The sequence below is a fragment of the Poecile atricapillus genome, chromosome 1 (assembly GCF_030490865.1).
Source record: "Poecile atricapillus isolate bPoeAtr1 chromosome 1, bPoeAtr1.hap1, whole genome shotgun sequence".
Classification (NCBI taxonomy): Eukaryota; Metazoa; Chordata; class Aves; order Passeriformes; family Paridae; genus Poecile; species Poecile atricapillus.
In genome coordinates, this window is record NC_081249.1 from 66,818,845 (window position 1) to 66,841,528 (window position 22,684).

General features: G+C 34.5%; 1 protein-coding gene across 2 annotated transcripts in view; it reads right to left on the minus strand.

Moving 5' to 3' along the window:
* Positions 1–22,684, minus strand: part of NBEA (neurobeachin) — a 461,177-nt gene that overhangs the window by 342,364 nt on the left and 96,129 nt on the right. For both annotated transcript variants that reach the window (XM_058860312.1, XM_058860303.1), the window contains exons 7-10: positions 17,899–18,018; positions 12,764–12,910; positions 5,416–5,613; positions 4,882–5,015 (exon numbers count right to left, since the gene is read on the minus strand). In XM_058860312.1, the coding sequence (XP_058716295.1) occupies positions 4,882–5,015; positions 5,416–5,613; positions 12,764–12,910; positions 17,899–18,018 (599 nt within the window). The remainder of the gene's footprint in view (positions 1–4,881; positions 5,016–5,415; positions 5,614–12,763; positions 12,911–17,898; positions 18,019–22,684) is intronic.

A 22,684-nucleotide genomic window follows, 5' to 3' on the forward strand; every position in this document is an offset into this window, starting at 1 on the left:
ATCAGAGATAGGCAGAAAACAGACTACGTGCTGTCTGTGGGGTTGGGGGGGATAATTTTTTTTTGGAGGGTGGGGGGAAACTGTACAGTATTTATGGCTTGTGCTTTGTTTTGTGGACTTTTTCCTCAGAGAGTTGCTTAGACTTCTTTTAGATGAAACTTTCATTTTTGAAGAAGGAGGGAGGAATGAAACCACACTAAGTAGCAGGTATTGCATACAACACAGGTTTCACATGTAACATTCTTCACCTTACATACTTTATGAGAGAGAGCATCTGATCTGCTTGAATTCTCAGATAAATTTTCCCAGCCTCTTCAAAACTTCTCTTTCCCCACACTGTCAGACTGACCTCAAAGAAATGTGTATCTAGATATAAAAATCCATACTGAAGTAATGCATTTTCCCCCTCAATATTGCATTCTAAGAACTTAATCTGCCTAATTTGGAGGACTGTATCCAGAAGTTTTAACAATTTCTAGGGATGCTCACTTTATTCACCTTGGCAGCTGAACACAAATTAAACCTGAAGATATGAAATATGAAAATATTTATCATTAGAAACAGGTTGCCAAAATCATTCTTTTAAAAATGTTGTTGTTGACAGAGGGAAAATAATATTGATAAGAAGACTGTCATCTAAGTTGAACAATTTTACAAACAGAATTTAACAAACTTGCCAGCAATTAACATGAATCAGATTGCTGCACAGTAATTGACATTACACATTAAACTTGCAAAATTCTGTGCGCTGCCACACAAAACTTCTCTCCATTCTTTCCACTTTCAACACTCCTAGATATAAAAGATACTTCAGCCCATTCCTACATCTCTTTTATATTATGCCTTTCCTAGAAGAGATCAGTTTGTCTGCAGTGGAGCCAAGATACAGATCAAAAATGAAACTATATGTGTCAACCAACACTAAATCAGAGAACTATGACAATTACTGAAAACATAACTAATTTCCAAAAAAACAAAAAAAAATTAGTAGTTTTCCATTATTAAAAAACAGGAGAAAAAAAAAGGTGATAGAGCAAAGCATGATGATGCAGTACCTCCAATGGTTATGATACTGTTTAGAAGTACCTTAGAAGTCGGGAATTTGCACTCCTAGGATTAAAGTGAAATTTGTTTAGGTTTTTTGTTTGTTTTGTTCCTGTTGCAGTTATTTTATTCTACTTTATTTTTAACCACTACACATATCAGGTTCTCTAGACTCCTCATTCCCGTGATAATTTTCCCTGTCAAATTTGCCTTAATCTAAGTTTTATCTTAGATTGTATATTACAAAGTTATCTGGATTAGGTTTTACAAAAGACACCTTTAGTTAAGGCAGGCATGTTGCTTTGGAGACCTAAGTATGATTATTAATTACACACCATTTAACTTGAAGAATATATAAAAAAGAAAATGATGCCAGTATTTGTTTTGTCTGATTCTCTTTGGGAAAGAATCCTTTATAAAGATAAATATCATTTATTTTCAGCTACTCAAAAGTAATACAAAAAGATTGTATGAATAACTCCATCACAGGTGGTTAGTATGACAACTATTGAAAATTAATCTTAGCATAAAGTGGTATTAAGGAAAATCATACACCAACAATTAATGTTTCCATGGGCTACAGCTATGGCAGCTCTCTAAAGTGCTTCCTTAGCTGCCAGTTTAAATATATTTTTTTCCTTCTGTAAGACTGTTGAAGAGAAAGGGGAAGTGATTTCTTTCTTATGCCTTTTCAATTCTTTTCTCATAAGACTGCTAATGAGGTTTCATTCACAAACATGAGTCACCTGAATAGGTGCTGTGTGAGAGAACTAGAGATGCAAGACACCTCTGCTTACAGGAAAAACATTTTGGGACACAGACTCCAGTAATAAATTAGCCACCCTTAATAGCCCCTGGATTTTCTGGCGTATGCAGAGGTACAGCAGTTCGGGAGTTTACAACAGATCTCTGCTACACAATGCAGTGGCTGTATTTTCATTATAAACTCTTGTCCAGGCAGACCAATTTGGCAAGTCACATTCCAGCTGTTACAGCTTGGAAAAATTCAAGTACACATGATTTTATCTGACCACAGCTAGCTCACACTAGTGATGTGAAATTTTAGGAGCAATATCCAGCATTCTGCCCTACAAAATGGAGAGGGAGAGGGCTACCAGCACTCAACAATGCAAATTCTGAATTTTACACTGGAGGCAGCAATGGACCGGGACCTTTGTATTTGCCTTTATGCCTCCATGAGAGGCATAAAGGCAAATGAAACAACCTCAGGAAGGACTACTTCCAGATCTACTCTCGAGTTTAAATACCTGTGCCATCTATGACAAGAAAATTATTGAAAGATGAGACAAGAGGTTTGGAAGATAGGATACTACATGCTCAATTAAACTGAAGATAATGAATAAAAATTACTGGAAACTTGCAGATTTTTCATATCAAGCTAATAAATAAAGTCAATACATCAAACTAATTCCTGTCAAGCTGGGCTGCTTCATATCTGTAGAAAATGATAGGAAGCCTGCCTATTTCTTATCAAACTATAAATCTTAAAAATTAGATGCGCAGTTATACCTGTCTTACTTAGGAAATACAGATAATTTAATATTTTTTTTATGTTCAGATGGTGAGGTTTGTTTTTTTTTTCTTTTCTGTTAATAAAGCCCCTCTAATATTAAAAAAATCCAATCAGCAAATCAAATAATTGAGAACTCTGAGCTTATTAAATAGATTTTGATATTTACAGGAGAGAAAGAGCTGAGAAGGATTCAGAAAAGCAGTAGAACTGGGACAGCCCTCTGTTGCTGTAGATACACTTTTATAGGTAAGACAGGTAGAACTGAGCATCAGATACACAGAGAGACAATAATCTAATAAATAAGGGGGAACAAGGAAAGAACTCATTAAGTCCGCCACTTCCCTTATTCCATTTCTCAAATGAACCTTTTCATGTTTAGCATTCTTTCCCCACTAACTTCTTTCTTTGATCCCAAAAATATTTTATTCTCTTATTTGCCTACTTCCTTGTTCATTTTCGGCATTATTTTTCTTGAAACCTATATCCCATTAAATAAAATATGAGAAAATAATGCACATAAACCAAAACCATGTTAATTCCACATATGAATTACACCTCATCAAGCAGACATTTGCTTAAATTTTTTTTCAATGTGTTCTTGAGTTAGGATCACATCTTCTTGTATTATGCACTTTACAATCATATAGCACAATGAATTAAAGATCTCTTTTTAGAATATAATCTAATTATAGGAGAAATGCATTGACTTATTCAAGAACTTTTTTCGACTTACAGTTCAACTAACTCCAGAAATGTTCTGTACATTTTCAATTAAACATTATGAATGTTCTCACTTGCTGGGTAGACCACACACTTGGGAAAAATCAGTCTTTATCTCAACTTCTAAAGCTTCCATTACATTAGTTTTTCATTTTTAAACAGATCTAGTTATTGCTTTGCCATCTATTACAGGTTCAGCTCGTTAATGAATTTAACATAGATTTTATTCCTGTGGAGATACATACACACATAACCTTCCTTAAACTAGAATAAAGCATTTTTGTCTTCTGCTTTGACAGTAAATAAAAACATACAGGGTTTTTTGGTTTTTTTTCTCAAGCTTATTTCAAACCAAGCATTTCTTTTTCTATTTCCCTTACTTTACAATGCTTCAAGGGAAAGTACATCCTGTAAAAGAGACTTAAAAAAATAAATATTCCACATTAGCCAATACACAACCAGCTTTTCTGTCTTCCAAATTTGTTGTCACTTTTAGTATTAGATAATTGTTTTCTCAGTTAACTATTATTATAACTGAACTATCCAATGTAATAAGGAATATCCAGAATAATTAATAGAATAATATTATAGGCAAGAAAATAAGCCACATGCTCTGCATTACACACCTATTTTGTCACCTAATTCAAATAGAAAAGCCAGCTTATCTTGCCCCTAAACACGGCTTTCTAGCAGGCTTTGGTTACAAATAATCCTCCAGGGAAACACCATACCAGTCATTCAGCATTACCTTTTCAGATCTGTTACCCCAAAGAGTTAGGCCACACATTATTCTGGAGAAGTTTAGCTATCCTGTGTTTCCTCTAGGACAGGAGCCTGCACAGTGACAAGGACGTGGCAAGAGATCTTTTCAGAAGTAGCCATAGCTGAGCTGGTGTTGAGAAAGGAGTCACCATGCCTGGGAATACTTAAAAGACATGCAGATTTGGCATTTAGGGATGTGGTTTAGTGGGGGACTTTGCAGTCCTAGGTTAATGGTTGGACTCCATGATCTTAGAGGTCCTTTCCTAAAGGATTCTATGATTCCAAGTCACCATGGGAATTAACAGACTCCTAGGTAGTCCTTTTTAGGCTTCCAGTAGAATCATTAGCACTTATGAAGGCTTTTCAATTTAGAGATGTCTTCCCTAGTATAACTTTCAGCTAAAAATTCTCTTGGCATGTCCCCAGTCACTATTGCAATTGTAATATGGTCACAAAATGCCTGATCATAGCTCTATGCCTTTCTTACCACGTATTAATTAATTTTTAAATGTTATAAAATATGAATTCAAATGACACAGACTTCAAGAAGGTAAACAATACTGCACTCTCAAGTAAAAGCATATTGATTTCTTTCAGAAGTTGGATGAACTGTCATAAAACTACACTTAAAGACTCTAGAGTGATTTGAATTCATCATTAAATCATATCAGTTTTGTACAGTAAACTACTTTTTTTAAAAATATTTTATTAAAAGAAAAAAGGATAAAATGTAGAAAAAAGTAGAGAACATTCCCACAAAAAAAAAAAAAGGAAAAAAAATTAGCTTAATTTAGTTTCTATCTTGGTTAAAAGAGGCTTACCAAACTGTTGTTTCCACCTGACTGTCATGCAGCTGTCGATTGTCTAACTGGGCAAAGAGAGGAAAAAGAACCTGGATCCCTCCAATGGAATGAATTGCGCTGTGAATGGAGTGGGTTACAATAGCTTTCACATCCTAAATATATAAAATAAAGGAAAAACCACAATTAATTTCAGTTTTAAAGGACGGTTAAAAATATAATTTTGGAGCACTTCAACACCAATTTGAGTGCAGACTTTTAAAAATTTTGTTTTGATACTTATACTTCAATTATAATCACTATATTTAAAGTGAAACTTTAAACAGAAAATTTTCAGTATCATGGCAAACTCTGCCTTATAGTATGAAGTCTGTATTCATTATGGAACATTCTTTTCCTTGCTACAGAATGGGAGCAAAGAAATAACAGTTCAAGTGAAAGTTATATTAAGAGCTGACGAAGCACAAAAGAACAATCTCTGTACACTAGCAGACAAAACCTCTGAGTGGTGTTCAGCCAACAGTAGTCACAGAACATCAACTTGACAGCACCAACCTGAAGCATGAGAGCATGGGGGGAGTGTACAAAAATGGAAGGATTCTCCTTTGGTGAGGATTCAAGGCATAGCTGAGCGTCAGTGGCCTTCGCATTATAGGTAAAAGCGATGCTACTTGCGAGTTTCCCATCATACAGCACTTGTTTATGGTGCTCAGCCAGATGAATGTCACTCTCGGATTTAAACTTGAACGTGCTCTGAAAAAAAACAAAAGTTTTACCAAGTAATTAACTTAGACAAATTCCTCACCACAAAATTTGCAAAAAACTGCATTGGATTAGAAAGGGAATAAATAAACTACTAAACTTGGCTTGCATTTACCAGTAGCCTAGTGCTACTGAATGATCAGAAAGATTTTTTTTTAATTTTTATTTACTCTACACCACATCAATGTGTCAATACATTATTTGGTATTTTATGTATTATCTCTCCTTTCAGCATCAGTGTTTACACTGATCTTAAAAAAGTCACATTAACCAGCCATAAATAAGTTAAAATAAAATTTAAGCATAAAACACATTAAAAATAGAGCACAAATTAAATGTGCTGCATTTTAGTTTATATGAACTCACTCAAATTAGAATATAAAATGCTATATCATGTAGATTAAAGGAATAGTTATTTTTGAACAACATTAAAAACTATGCTTCATTAACAGTCAGGAGTGTATATAAACAAACCACTTATAACAAAATAAAATCCAAAATAAATCATAAATTCCACATTTCAAATTAATTATTCACAAATTCAGAAATTTTCCAATGAAGACTGAAGAGTTTTATTATTTTAAACATATCATGATTCATATCTGATTTAAAATTAAATTTTTTGGCAACACTGACAAATCAATACAGCACAAGATAGATTTCTGTCTTTCTGCAAAGCATTGTCAGATTTACTTGGCATATAATAATTGCATATAACAATCATTTTACAGTGGCAAAAAGACAACTAGTAGTAACAGTAACGTGATGTACTGATACAAGGAAAGCAAATTTGTTAGCAATGACCACCATTTTATTATAAATTAAGATATAAATATAAATATGTGAATCTATATATATATATAAATATATAATTATTGCTAAAATATTTACTGAGTTTAAAATAATTTATTTCTCAGATTATACGAGTCATTTCCCTTGCTTTCACTGTGATGTTATGATCACTAGTGATCATAATTCTCTTTATCCCTTTGGTTCTACCAAATCTCCCCTTTCCCCCCCAGAATGAAATTCTCTATCAATGAAACTACTGAAAGCACCAGCACTGGGGTTATCCATCTTAGAATTAAAACAGTCAACTTACAGGCTATCAGCTGCTCTTTCCAAACAAATTAGAGGTTCCTACCATTTATGTAACCCCATAAACCTCATCTATCCTTTTCAGAGCTCTCAGAGCTGCTGGAAACCCTAAAAAAAAATCTTCTGATTACCAGAAATTTTCAATTTTCCAATATTCTTTTGATTACAGCCAAACAATGGGAAAGCACATCTGCTCAAGTGACTGACACATAGCAATAGAAGGTCTGCTGACCAGCACCCCTTTGCATGTGGGCCATAAACTGAACAGACTGGAGCTGCTGGAGAACCCTCGGAGCACATCTGTCAGTCAGCACTGTCCCAACCTTAGTGACGCCCAGCAGAAGGGAGGCTGCAATGATGAAAAGGTACCAGACACAGGTACCATAACAGAAAACACAAGCAGGAAGGGCAAATGCATGTAAATAGCAAGTCTATGGTTCAGTCTGCATTTGACAATGGAGGACAATACCTTCAGCTGCACTGGGAGGGGTGTTGCTAGAAGGTGGAGGAAGGTGCTGCTTCCCTTCTACCTAGCCTTGGTGAGGCCACACCTGGAGTGCTGGGCTTCCACTGGGAGCCATGCACTTATTGGAGAGAGTGCAATGAATGGCCACTAAACACGAAGGGATAGAAGCATCTCTCACATGAGGAAAGGGTGAGAGAGTTGTGTCTCTTCAACCTGCAGAAAAGTGGCAGAGGGGATCTCATATATAAAAAACAGAAGGGAGGTTGAAAAGATGATGGAGTCAGACTCTTCTCAGTGGTGATCAGTGGAAGGACACAAGTTATCAGCAAAACAGAAACAAAGAAGGCTCCCTCTGAACATCAGAAAACATTTTTTCACTGTGAAGCTGCTCAGCAAGGTGACAGGGTCTCTATCTTGGGACTTATTAAAATACTGTCAGGAGATAGTCCTGGGCAACTGTATCTAGGTGACCCTTTTTGAGCAGGGAGGTTGGACCAGAGGACCTGCAGCTTCCAGTTGCTTCCTACATCTTCAACTTCTCTGTGATTCTGTGATTTGCATTTGGGTTAGGAGTCCTTTTTGCAGGGAAACTCCCAGTGGCCTCACTTATTACGCTCCTCATACTGCAAAGCTGTTCAGAACCAGAGATTTCTTTCAGGCTGAAACTCAGATATCCTCAATTGGTGATATGCATTCAGCCCACCAATCCAAAGTAAAAACACCAATATAACACACTGTGAGTATTTAGTCCTCAGCACTAAATGTTTTAATCTAGAAATGTGTTCATATTGTGTTACACTACTTACTGAAGTAGAAATTCCCAAAGAAGAAATATTATGCTTAGAACTTGAGAGCTGGCTCTCTGTTGATATGGCTGCCTACATCTCACTTATCAGGAAATGACTGCTACAAATTACAGATTTGTCCTGAGGAAGGTGACATGAATTTCACCCCAGAGGGCATTTTAACTATACATAGAAATCTCTGTGCAGTTTCTGCAGAGGAAAAATAATTTAGTGATTTAATTGATTTCCAAAGATATCTCCGTGATGCTTGTACTGTAGTTTAATGTTTTACCACATTAGAAGACCTATTACCCTGAAAATCTTTCATACCTCTCAGCTTTTTCAGATTCCAAAATTCATAAGGTTTTTCCACTATACAGTTTTTCATAACTTTTCTGTTTAAATAAGTCAGTGTTTCAACACAAAATCCTATAAATTCATTACCAATGTTCTAAACTGTTTAAGTTAAATCAATTTTATACACAAATTCTGACATTATTTTACCTTGTCGTTGTCAGTATTTAATACGCCAAAATAATTTAAAAGAGATCACTATTTGAAATTCAGATATAAATAAGTTATGAATCAACAGAATACTGCTTCAAAGTTTTTGAAGAAAAAACAAGACTTAAAGGAATATTCTGCCATCAAAACCTAACAAAAGTGATCATAAATTGGAAATTCCTGTCTCCTAACCTAAAAGATTATTATAACAGAATGTAAAGGGAAGCTAAAAAATCTGATATATGATACTCCTTTATTACTAGCATTGATCCATAGAAAGAGAAAAGAAATTCAGTATGTTCATGCTGTACTGGGGACATGGGAAAATACATCCACAGGAGAGTAGTAGAGGCTATTATGCATATGCAACTCTGATCTGGCACAAGCAGCATGAGGGTATCAAGACAGAAAGAGCGAGCCATGGATTTAACATATTCTATATAAGGTAAAATACATATACAGGATCCATATAAAGTATGTCTGTTGCTCCTACAGGAATAGGAAGTAACAGAGAGACATGAGAATTACTCCAGCACTGTATTCTCCAGTTAAAGAATCTGTGCTTGATCAGGAACAGCTTGAATACCAGCAGTTCCTCCCTTTCATTTAGCAGAAAGACTGCAGATTTTGATTTACTGTTCACTGCATTTTGCCCCTGTAGGTTCAGCAATCATACATAAAATATTTTCTTGTACTATATAATTGGTTTAGGCAAATTTGAATTTTTGGTGCTATTCTGTTCTGTGTCTGCATGAATGAGTGTAGTCTCATTCCAACCCCACATGACAAAAAGACTGGTATTGCAGCACTGATCAAAAATAAACTCAGCAGCAACATATGGAATAACCTGATAAATTGCTTTAAAATGCCTATGGGAGCATTAGGAGGAGTGGCACAGATTTGACAGGGCTTTGAGGAACATCCTTTTATAAACAGTGGTATCAGATGCATCTCTTCCTCTCACATTACCACCCCTGCCCCTCCATTGTGTTTATCAGCCCCTCGGGATCCCAGCGCAGACAGGCTTTCCTCTCTTTGCTGCTTGGGAACAAGGATGGGAAGCAGGGAAAGCACAGGGAAAACAAGGATGCTGCCATAATTTCCTTTTTCTTTCTTCAATCTCCAACAACTGAAAAGGTCCACAGAGTAGGTAAAAGTCCTGCTCAGCAATGGCAAGACTCAAAATGAGTATGCCTTATTACAGATAAAACCTGGGAATTTAAATACTGAATCGTAATGTTTCCACTAAATATAGCTTCAAATTTCAAGGTATGGTACAGATTACTTTGGGAAGACTTAATGGGGAAGAGACAAATCACATGGTTCTATTGCCAGTATGTTTGTCTCTCTTCCCCTTAAAAATTTGATTATGAGTAACTACTTTGCAATAGCTACAAAGAGTGCCAGTTTCTCAATGTTTCTACTCGCACAATGTAACTTTCTTTTTTAAAAAAACCTTTTGCTACAAGTGAAAACATAGTATTTCAAACAAAACCATTTATTTGCTTAACAAATAATTTTTTATATTTTATAGAACATGCTGAGCAAGATCAGCATGGAAGGACGACAAATTGTTTCTATGTTACTGCACCCTGTACAAGCATGTAATGTGCAATAAATAATATAAAAAATTATATATGAATAATTATTTGATATACATTATAAGTAATACTTATTTCAATGACTTCTCTAGTCAATCCTAAAGCCTTTTGCTTCTACCCATACTACAGAACAGGAGGGGACAAGGTGCAACAGATTCATTTTTATTTGTAGATCAAGCTCTCACTTTTCCTGAACTTTGTGGCTTTGGTGTCATTTGCAACATTATTTACTGTGTGTGTGAACAGACTGTCCTGTGTGCTGGTAGATTATGCAGATTTCTCTGTTTTCCAGAGGTCTTAATGGCAGTCATGATAGCCTAGGTGCATTATGAATGATTGTGAGGGCAGCTGAATGAGAGGCAAAATCATAGTCTCTTCTCATGAGCAAAGAAGGTAGAGGAATGGTTGCTTCCTCTAAAGAATCAGATCCTCAGACACAATGGACCAAAGTAGGAATTTAAAATCAAAGGAGCCACCACATACTGTCATAAGAAGGAAAAAAGATCTGCATAAAAACGTTTTTAAAAAAAAAACTATTTTGAATAATCCTACTTTGGCAGAAAATGTTTGGCACAGCTAGAGTGCACAATTCATCTAGGGTCTTTTTAGGAAAAGTTGATCAGTTGATTTTCCCCATTGGCTAACAGTACCAACAATTAGAATGAACAGAAAATGTAGTGAACTACTTAAGAAAAGTTTCTGAAAGGCCAGTTTGCTTCAGCAAGTTGGGTAAGAGCAAGAACATGACCTCTAATGTTCAGGAATACAAGCTACGTGTCAATTGAGGCTCCCTTAGATTATTAAATTCCATACAGAAGTATTCTGAACTGGTGTGCCTTTGCACCAGCACAGAATCTGAAAGGATATACAGAAATAACATTAAATTATATATGAAACAGGCAGGCTTTAGTGAGAGCTACTGTTGCTACCCTGAAACCTCTAAACTATAAGACATGGTTCCTCTTTTGTTGTGAGTAGATCTTGCATTGAAAAAAGGGCAAAAAAACCTCTTCTGTTTTGTCTTATTTTTGAGGGGAATAAGAAAGTCAAAGAAATAAATGCTGTTATTTCTAAGATACTGCTCTGGGAGCCTGCTCTTTTTAACTGGTATTAAATAGTAAAATATACTTCCAGATTTTTAGACAAGGAAGAAAACTCCTTCAGAGAGCAAGGGGGCATTAACTGTTCTGTGTACATCACCCAAATCTAAAACCATGACACATGAAAGAAGAATTTCCCCAAAATATTAAATATAGCTGACATTTTTAAAAAATCACTAAGAAGCTACAGTTGTGCAGAAATGTAGTTTAAGGGAAGCCTATGAATCAAGCAGGGCAACTTGACAACTGTAATAAGGTTAGTGCAGTAACTATTGAAAATGTCATTTAGCATGAAAGCTCATATCCTTATCGACCCCTTCAACAGTCAAAAATATTACATAATAATTTGCACTTCTTGAAACACACTAAAGCCTTATTCATGTTTGATATCACCTCAGTATGCTTCTGCATACTGGAATCCAATAATTTAATAAATTCATAAAGGTTTACAACATTTATTATTAAGAAGCATAAGGCTACATTAATTTCTCTTGTATGACCAAGAAATACTTGCAGAAATATTTGTCCACAGAAAACACTGTATAAGGTTTAGAATAAAATACTCCTCTTTTGCACAGGTGATGGACTTTTCTTAACTGACTAAATATTTTTAGTTTCAAGGCAGATTTTAACCATCAACTATATATGCAATAGACCACTTCTTCTCCAAGTAATCCTGATATATATACGTGGTTATTTACACTACATAGATACATACCATAAAAGATATTTCCAACTGCCTCTGTCATTCAGGTGCTAGATATAATCAAATAACTAAGAGTATGCATTTTCAGCACACAAAATTAATACTATTATAATCTAAATGTAGATTTTTACTTATAGCTTTTAAAAGTTTTTATTTTCAGAGTATATGATATGTATTGAAAAACTGAAAGTCTACTTTGGAAGAAATCACAAATTTCAAAAATTAGAAAAAAAGAAAACTTGGGAATAACTGATAGTATAAACTGAAATTCATTATTGTTTACTTAGGGTTAGATTAGTTTTTATCCACTAAGTAGTTTCTGCAGATTTCTGTGAAGTATCTATATTGTTTTTCTTGATGCAATAGTACAATACACAGCTATTCCAAGACACATGTCTGAATAGAGATTCAAGTTTATGCATGCACCATTAATTTGTCCAATCTGTCCCCTCAATTTCAGTGACAAAAGCATGAGTAAGAAGCTCACCTTTTACTTTAACAGGACTGTCTGAAACCATGCATTTGAAGAATTGGTTTATTATGCCTTGTTGAATGTTAATCTGCCTTAACTCAGGTTTTTAAACACAAACAGTAGAGAAGAAAGTTATTCCTCTGGTATTTAGTGCACCAAATACAAAATTTCTCTAATCTGATTATGACCCAAAGTAATTAATTTCACATACAAACATATTTTGGCTATGCCTAAAACTAAACTTTCATCTTTCAAAAATATAAAAATAGTCTTATGTTGCTGAAAACTAATCACATGAAAAAATCTAGATGATTCTAGGAGGAATATTCACATGCTTTACATATCTTCCAACTGTATCTGTCAATCATTTTCTTTTTCTAGTTTTATGCTTCTTCAGATCTGGTATTACCTTATATCCAGGTCCTAACTGATGTATTGCAAAAATCTGTGCCGGGTTGAGTGCTTCAGTGAATACATATACTGCTCCAAGCTGGCCACAGAACACTCTATTTGCATCAGCAGTCTCCGAAGATCCAAGAAAACATTTATCATAGCTCTGTATCAGAAAAAGGCAGTTAATAATGAAATAATATTAATGCACAGCTACTAAAGACACAAATAAAGGGAGGCTGGAATTAAAAAAATAAACCAGATATCATCAATCTTTTATTACTACCCTGTGATGAGCAACTTAATTTTGAATATTGTATCATTAGTTGTTTTAGAGGTCCATATGACTGGCTGCTAGGATTTGTTTTCTATTAATTGGTCAACATTCAACAAAGAAAATTAGAATAGTACATTCAAGTACAAAATAATCCCCCCTACTGCCTTCTAGGAATATGACACACTTGAACTTCCTTGTAATTGTACTCAGAACTCCTACTGCTAATACACAAGAACACACACTGAAATACCTTCTTTCACTGTTGTGCAAATAGAGCTAAACACCTCTGGAAGGAAAAAGAGAAACAAATACATATTTTTCTAATTTGCAGTTGTTGCACAGTGTCCCTCTCTGACTGAAGCCTATAATGATTTGGTTTGACCTTAAATCTTCTTCTGCCTTCTTCTATACTGGCAGGAGTTATTTTCTATGCCTTCTTCCAAAAACTATCTCTCCCTTCTGCTGTTCTCCACCTGTCCACATCATATTATTTCAGATTAGAAGTGATTTTTTGTGGCTATTTTGCAAGGATTTGGTTAAGTTTTTCAGGTGTTTGCAGAAAACCTTTCTAGAACCTGAAAAACCAGAAAACATGATGAAGCACAAAAGGACAACAGGATGAAGCTCAAGGATCTCTGAAGGTTATTCTCTGAGCTTCCTTGAGTCATATGTACTTAATTAAATGGAAACAAGGATCTGGCGTCACTTTTTGAGCTGAATCAGCAAACCAGTAGAATCTGCATTAGGAAACCTGCTTTTTCATCTGCTTAATTGTTGAGTTTTACCTGAAGGAAAACTTGTCAGTCTAGGGAATGAAATCAAATATGGTGAACTGTTACATCAACTGGTCTAGATAGGCTAGATGGACAGGCTGTTAACAAGGAAAAGGAGACTCAGGTGTAAGGACAGACAAAGATCTGGAGCTCAGCTTTAAGAACAGGTGAGGGAAGAAGTATCCAGGATTGTCTTCATTTATCCTCCCTTGATTCACCTCTTCTTTTTTTTTTTTTTTTTCCCTTGGAATTTCTATTTTAAGCATTTTTGACAAAATTAAAAAACTTCTGGTAAAAGCCCTACACTAAAATAAATTCATAAAGTCGTATCCAGGATGAACAGTGCAAAAGATGAGTTAATCACACCCCTTAAACTCCTGGTAAACCTAATGGTAAAATTTTATAAAAATTTTCAATTATTTTATTCAAGTCTTGCTTAGCCTTGAAGGCTTTCCTGACACTGTGCCACTACTGTCAGAAAGTGTTACATCAATCAATGTTGAGCAATTACCATTTTCAATGGTTATTCGAGGAACTTGTCTGAGATACTGATGCCACTTTTTTCCTAGTTGATACTTAAATATTCTGTGACTACATTCCTGCCTATTATAAGGGTATTTTCCTGGATTCCTCAAGTAAGCATTAATTGTACAACTATTGTACAGCTATTGTAGCTCTCAATAGATTCTGAGTTCTAATTATAATAAAGTTCTAGGTTTGTTATCCTCTAGTAATTTCCTTTTCTGTCTTTTTTCATTCTTCCCAGTTTATACTTTCCCATTTCTGACCCTTCATTCTTCACTTCATTCTTACATCATTCGCATTTCCATTATTTTTAATTGGAGAGGTGGGCTAACTCCTGATTTCCTGGTAATTTTATCCACTTCTGTTCCAGATGCCAAGCAATCTGTAAACCTGAGTTATTAATTAATTGATTGATTTAGAAATCAGCACCCAATACTGATAGCTCATTTGGTCTCCCTCCAACTATTGCACATTTCCACAGTTTTAAACCTGACAGACACCTAGTTTACTTGCCTATTTCTGTACATCCTTGGTAGTACGTCATTAATAACTCCTAGACAAAGTGATTGACAGATCTACTTCACTCAGTCCCTTGGCCCAAAACCTCCTGTTTTATTTAAATAAAAAAAATAAATTCTTGGGACTTATGGACTTTGTTATTTAAGGACTGAACTTAATCCTTAAAAATCTTGATAATTATAAGCCTTTTCTCAAATGCAGTACAAGTGCTATGATGTTATCAGTGTGTTGGCTTTTCATCACTTAAGTAAAGCTTTTAGATCCTTCTACAAATTCCTTATTCTACACTGGAAATGCAAAGTTCTGTGAAAGATATAAAGGCATCATCAATTCATCTTCATCCAACCATCTGAATAAAAATCTTCCACCAAACCTCCACATCCCCACACCTTGAAGAGAAGTTCTATGTTTCTTTTGTCACTTCCCACACCTGGAGAAATTCCTAATCATACAGCTGTAATACTCAAACTCTTCACTTTAACTTCCATCTTAAATTGCATTTGATATCTTATAAATAATAAACCCTATAAGGCCTATGGATCTGATCATGACTACCGAGGAGCTTGTATCTGCACACATTTGATTATGTTACACCTTGCCATGCATGTCACTTCACCTTTTTGCCATAATCCCCAGCTATATTCCCTTGGAATATAAACTCAGTGAGTCCTTTATCACTGTCCATGGTATGTTGTATAGGACATGAACACAATAAATATTGGCACTGCTATGGTTTTTATATTTCATTAAATAGTAATGATTTTGGAGCCAAAAATGGCTAATTGAAAACAGAGTATTAGCAGCATTTAAAACAGAAACAGCTAATACAAAGAAGTTTATAATGTCTTCCCCTTTTTCATCCAAATTTATATTTTATGTCTAACATTTGGGTGAAACATACTGCAAATATTCAATATATGGAGGCTCAATAAAATGAAAACATTTCTCTTAGTTCAACATATATTTGTGAAGAATGCAGATCTGAACCCATAATGAGCACATCATGTATATCCTATATATGCCTGGCCACAATACAGAAATAGTTAAGAACCCAGTAAATTCTTGGCCTTTTATAAATAAGAATGAATTCTAAGAAATACAAGAAAAATAAATAAGTAAATAAATTAATAAGCATTTTTTTAGGATTTCACTGTTTTTGCCCCCTCTGTCTTTACTTCCATGTCCCACAGGCTAAATATGAAAATGGTAGACTAAGATTTTCAACAGTTCTTGCTTGGATACAAGAAGAAAACATCAGATATCAAAAAAAACCTCATAAAAATACTAAAGAATGGTAATGCAAAATGAGTCCGGGAAAAAAAGAAAATAAATTCACAATCTCTACCAAGACAAATCCTATGCTTAAAAAATTATATTCAGCTCAGTTCCTCAATGTTAAACCAAATAATGTAAATGTAATGAATGTTTTACTAGTCTAAAAATATGTTTAATCTCAATGTATATTGTTCAGTGGTAGATTTGACACAGTGAACAAATGAAAAATCTTGTCAGCAGTACATTTAGTGCTTTTAACACTACATCTTGATTATCTTACAATGCTCGTCCATAGAAAAGACAGAAAAGTCAGATCATTTAGTCAACGATAGGTAGCTCCTAACCCTTTCTGTTTTCACAACTTGTACTGTTAAATCTATCAGTGTAAACTACACAAATACTTATGCTCAACATAGATGTAAAGAAAGAAGAATAATCGGCTGACTTATGTAGTGTTTTCCCCCAAAACTGTTAAAGTAAATTATTTTATTGACATCTTGCAGGAGACTAAAGTTATATCCAAGTGTAAGGGTATGAAGGTAGATGTCAACAAACAAGCTGGATAATTACTCAAGAATTTTCGAGGGAATACTTCTAACTCAGACTTTATATGAAACAAGAAAGTTCTAATATAGTTAAAACGAGCTTCTCTTCCTAGGTAATGCAAAATAGTAAGAAACATATGTACACACTCCCCTATTTTCCCTTGTATTTTTTTATACATTTCCACTCATACAGCTTTTCTGAATTCTTGCTCTTTCTATTCTACTTCCTACTATTGACAGACCAGACTTTTGTTGTTAAAAAATGGAGAGTTAACGATAACTAGTGTCTTTCATAGCTTATACTATTAACCAGTGGACAAAATAAAATCTTAGTACATATTTAAGACATATCAAAATATCTAAAGCTTGGCAAACCAATTTCACCTTAAGAAAAAACTGTACTTTTGTTGCATGAGAAAGTAGAAAAGAATTCAGTGAAGAAAACACAAACAGAAGAAGCAGCTCCTCCTGCTAAGCATTTGTCACTAAGGATTGCAGTTCCCACACCATATAACCAATAACCCAGACCAGATCTTCTGAGACCTCAGCTGGTTTTTCAGTCATTGCATTTCACTTCTCATGAAAATATTTATATTACCAAGGAGAAACCAGGCTCTGCAAAAACTGAAAGGCTGGCCTTTTCTTGCAAGTACAAATGCTACCAAATAAAAATGGAAATCAGAACCTTTGGAAGGCAGAGCTCTCCTACTTTAATTAACATGTAATATTTAAACTCTCCCTTTCAAATCCTATTTTGCCTCTAGAATTTAGCAAAAGACAGGTCACTTCCCTAAGGCTTCTTTATCCTTATAGCAATCAGAAAGAAATGAGAACCATATTTTAAATAAAAAATAACAAGAGCGCAGCAAGTTGATGAATCAAGAACCTCTGAAATTCTGTCACAGATTTAACTGAAGGCAAAGCACAAAAAAATAATTTTGTCTGCCTTCCACAGACAGAACTTTGTGCCAGAAACAGCAATATTTGCTGCTTCATTAAGTCTAGGCTCTCAAACTTTCCGAAGTTTAAGGTACAGAAAACGAGCACATGTATACAAAAAACCAAAAAGTCAATAATATTACATTTTATTAAGTAGGTGAATAAGTAAGAAGAAAAGAGACATTTAAAAAAGAAAACTTGCAAAGATCTTTAGAAATAAATGTAACACTTTTTATTTTTTTCTTTTTGAATTAACCTTAAAATGGAAAGAGAAGAGAAAGGAAAACCAATAAAATCTTACATCATTTGTGTTAACATGCCAGGCCATGTCACCATAGGATACCAGCTGACCATTCACGTAACAACGGATTTCACTGTTTCTCCACCGGTTGTAGATGTGTACAATGCTTATCATGTACCACTGGAAAGACATGAAAAATCAGTACACAGGGGCAGATTTCATGCTATAAAAAATAAAATTAATGAATGGCATAAAAAAAGAGTGACCAATATCATAAACTTAACACAAAAACATGAATCCTTGCAAACAGGTAAAATTAAAATTCAAGTCAGTGGGACTTCAACTCCAGTCAATAGAACTGTGCCTAAATGTAATGATGTACCTACCTACATTCCTTTAGGGGATTAGAGGCAAAAATGCATACATACAATTTAATTTTAATAGTTCAATTTAATTTCAACACTATTCTGTAAAAAAAAACACAGCTCAGTTTTGACAGGAAATCCAGAGCTCTGTGCTCTTACCTTAACAAATTTGTACCACACAACATCTGTCTTTGTATCACAGCTGTCTAGAAATTATTAAATAAACAGAAAAAAATCACAATAGCAAATTTTAAAGCCCAGGCTAAGATCCTGATTGCTTGCTGTGATATTTTTCCTCTATTTATAATTTCACCAATTTTTGGACAACTGTCATATCATTAAAAATACATTAAATAACCAGAGAAGACACCACAATTTAGTGCTTCCACATACTACTATGGTATGATCTTTCCCACAAATTGTTTAACAGGAATCATTATGTCCATGACAAATAAACTCAAGAATTCTGGAGTCTTTTTTCTTGGAGACATTCAAAACACAACTGGACAAAATCTAGTTTTTGTCTAGGAACAACTTGATCTAGGTGTCCCTTTTTGAAACAGGGTCTCAACACATCCCCTTCCAGTCTAATTGACTCTGTGAAAATGTCAGCTTGTCTTAAAAATAGCCTTTTGTATTCTAATAATTTGTAACAATAATTGACATTTTCATCATTATCCCTTTCTTGGTATCTTTTTCAATTACTGTATTTTGATTTCCATGTTCAGGTAAGTCCCTTTTTTCCAAAGCAGAGAACTTCTGCAGCCCTTGGGGCTTGTTGACTCTCTTCCTGAGCTGGGATGAGTAGATACAGAGCCTACTAATACAAAATTCTGTCTCTCTGTCAGAGAAAACAAAAATAGATGTATCCACATGTTGATTTTGAAATTAGAAAAAGCACAGAGTTATGAACAAAACAGCATGCAGCAAAATACATTTTGACAATAAGCATTACAGTAGTCATCAAATTGAGCTGTATTCTGTTACAAGTCTATAATAGCTATAGATACAAGAACATATATTTTTACACATCTGTTTCCTAAAATTTTTTTTTTTCATTTTGCTCTCCTTCGAACATACAACAAACAGAAGGTAGAAAAATGCTGCTGATCATACAATGATACTTTAGAGTATCTAATTTCTTGCATTTCCAAGCAAACAGATTTATTGGGCAATACTGGAATAAAGAAGTACTGCTCCAGCTTTGGCTTCTGAAGTCATGTATGGAAACATCAAGGAACCACGAACAAAGTAATTTTTGTGAGTTACTATCAACCTCAGAAAAGAAACCCTAAAAACCTAACTCAAAACTCACTTTGCAAATTTTATTTCCCATTTTGTAATCAGATTCTATTTAAGGGAGGACCCACAATAATTCAAAAAAATATTAATTACTCAATATCTATGCATGTAACTGCTAATCAGAAAATATCTACAAACCACACAACTAGAGTTTTCCTTCCATCATTACTTCTTTTCCAAAGCCCCACGCAACCAAACATAAATCTCAGAAAAATATCCTTATTTTCTCATTCCTTCAGTGGTTAATCAACCAATAATCTCCACCAAGTGATAATGATTTTAAAAATTTCCATCCCAAAAGCAGGCATTCTTTGTGCTGGTACTGTTCAAAGTTGTGCCTTTTGTGTATTTATTCATATTTCCAGGTATGGCAATTTGTAGCAGAAATCAGCTGACAACCCCTAAGCCCCAGGTTTTATCTATTTATCTTCTGTGATTTTTCTTTAAAAAGGCACTGTTAAAACCATTTGTGAAAACACCAATTTATAAGACTGTCTCTGTGTGTAGCTAAAGCTTAATAGATGACTCATTCATTTGAAAACAAATAAACCATTACTTTTGTTAAAACACTGTCCACAGCGCCTACAAGGAGCTAAAATGAGCAATGCTACCTTGGGAGAGCTTTGGTGCTCACATTAAACTTTAGGGAAATTATTATATAAACTACTTTTTATAATCCTTTTTTCCTCCATGCTAACCCCCATACATGCACATGCAGCTTCTTTTAGGTCATGCCAACTTTCATGCAATTTTCCTGAATCTTTAGCATTGCTGCTGTGTTAAACCACTGCCTCTGTCTGTTACTCTGAACCACAAGGCAAGTTCTAAAACAACTCCTCAGCTCTGATCTTCTTGAATACACACACATGCACACAAAGTCTATCCCAGCTCACCACCACAGCTAAACCAGTAAAATACTGCTTTTTTTTTGTCCTTCTACCCTTGAATTAACTAAATTTACATCTTAAATGGCAATTTCTCTTTAGCCAGGAAACCATTCAAGTATTAAAAAAATGGTTTACTTTTTGTCTCGCATTTTTCCCTATCAATCTAGAAAAAATGAGTAATACAAGCTTTCAAAGCTAATTCCTAAATAGAGGATGACAAACTCCACCAAGTCCATGATGCATTCTTAGCAACAAGAAAATAAAAGTTCTTCTGAAATTACTGCTTGCCACTTGATTCATATTCTCCCATCACTGTATTTTAATGAATATAATTCTCTTATAGTAATTTTTTTAATGTTCTCAGATGATTATTATGCCTAAAGGTCTTCAGAAATCCACATAGTGTGTATCAACTGGCTCACAAATCTGTTCTTATGCAAAGTGAGAATCTTTAAAATAATTCAATGGAAACAGGGGAAAAAATTCCACTGCAGCAGAGCATTACTTTGTTCCAGATACGTTTACCCATGTGTTTTCTAATCCTTCCTTTGAATTTTCCTAGCTTCTATCACAATTTGATAGCAAAGAAGTCAAGCGTGGTAATATTTAATTCTAAATATGAGAAAATCCATATTTTAAAATCCATATTATTTTTCATCTAAAATTTATTTGGAAAAAAAATACTATATACCCCAAATGAAAGTTTGGCAAATTTAGAATTCAACTTCCTTTGGAACTAAGGGATGCCTACTCTAAGGTTAAACTTGAGACACTTTCTCTGACTCATACCCATTTACTCATAAACAATGATGAAATTAAACAATTTAGCTTTTTTGCCATGTTCATATATTCTTCAAGGGTTCTTATTAAGCCTCAGTCATCTAATTTGCCCTCTGAACAGGAAAAAAAAAATATTTGTCTAATAATTTTGCATAGAATTTGCTATAAGTTGTACTTTTCTAAGTATTACTCATTTGCTTTCAACGTCAGCTTCCTGAAGAACTTCATTTTACTAACAGTGGTTTCTACATTGCTATTTATCTATGCTTAGGTACGTTGTAAGGAGCTTTTAAACGGTCTATTGGATTTTGTGATTAATAGTATATTTGCTCACAGTCTTTTGTATTTCTGCATTTAGGCCATTTCTCTAGCACTAGCAAACATTTTTTTTAAGAGGGAAAGGCAGCACTTTACTACTACCCAATGAACCAAACCAAGTTGTATGATCTCACACACAATTTTTCTTCAACTTTTAGTTGAAAAAATCCTTTTCTTTCCTTAATATTCAAAGTCAACAATACAATTTTGTTTCACATTCATCCTGCAGTTTCCTTCCCCATATAATTTTCTCAAAAATGCACAAAGGCCATGCCTCTCTGCTGTAACAAGAGCAGAGAGTAGTACTAAAAGACCCTTCACTATGAATTTTTTGTTTACTGCTGAAACCTGTCAAGCTTAGTCACCAACTGCTGAGTCATATTCCTACTCCATAGGACAGTACAATCAGAGAAATGAGGCATCACACACTAAGGATTTCCAGGATGTGGAACTTATTTCTGTCTCTCCTACAGCTAGTAAAGGTGTTCAGGATTAGAAACATACACACACACACACACACACAAAAGCTGTTTGCTCTTGACTACACTGCTTTCCTGTTACAGTTTTACAAGGATTGATGTTGAGGCTGAAACTCAAGGGAGCAAAAACGCTGAGGATTACTTACCAAAAGTATCAATTTGGAGTCCCAAAAAACCAGTACAGACATATTAAACATAACATTGTCAAAGCTAGTTTAGCCCTGTTGACATGTCAGGCTATTATACTACACCCACATTTCCTATTTGGGGGTATGATAACCAAATTTCTCCATATATTTTTTATAAATGCTTGCTTTTACAATATTATAAAATACACCAATTGAGACCTAAAGTAACCACTCGGCACATGATAAAGTTACAAATTAAGACTATATATTATACTGTGAAAGGCATCATATGCCATAGCAGGAAGATCTTCACGTGAACAGAGCAACTCTGATCTGACTACATAAAGCCTTTGACCAGATGACTTGAATTTATTACTGTACTGTGATTCACCAAAAAATATTAAAAACCCTCAAACCACATTATTCAGAATTATTGACAATGATGCTTCTGACAAAATCTGACACGCCTGTGTCTGTAAGCAAATGTCTAGGGAATGGTGCATCTGATGGCAAAAATCACACTTCTCAAGTTAGCATTAGGACAATTAGCTGTTTATAACTGAGTACACATTTTTTTGAATCTGTAT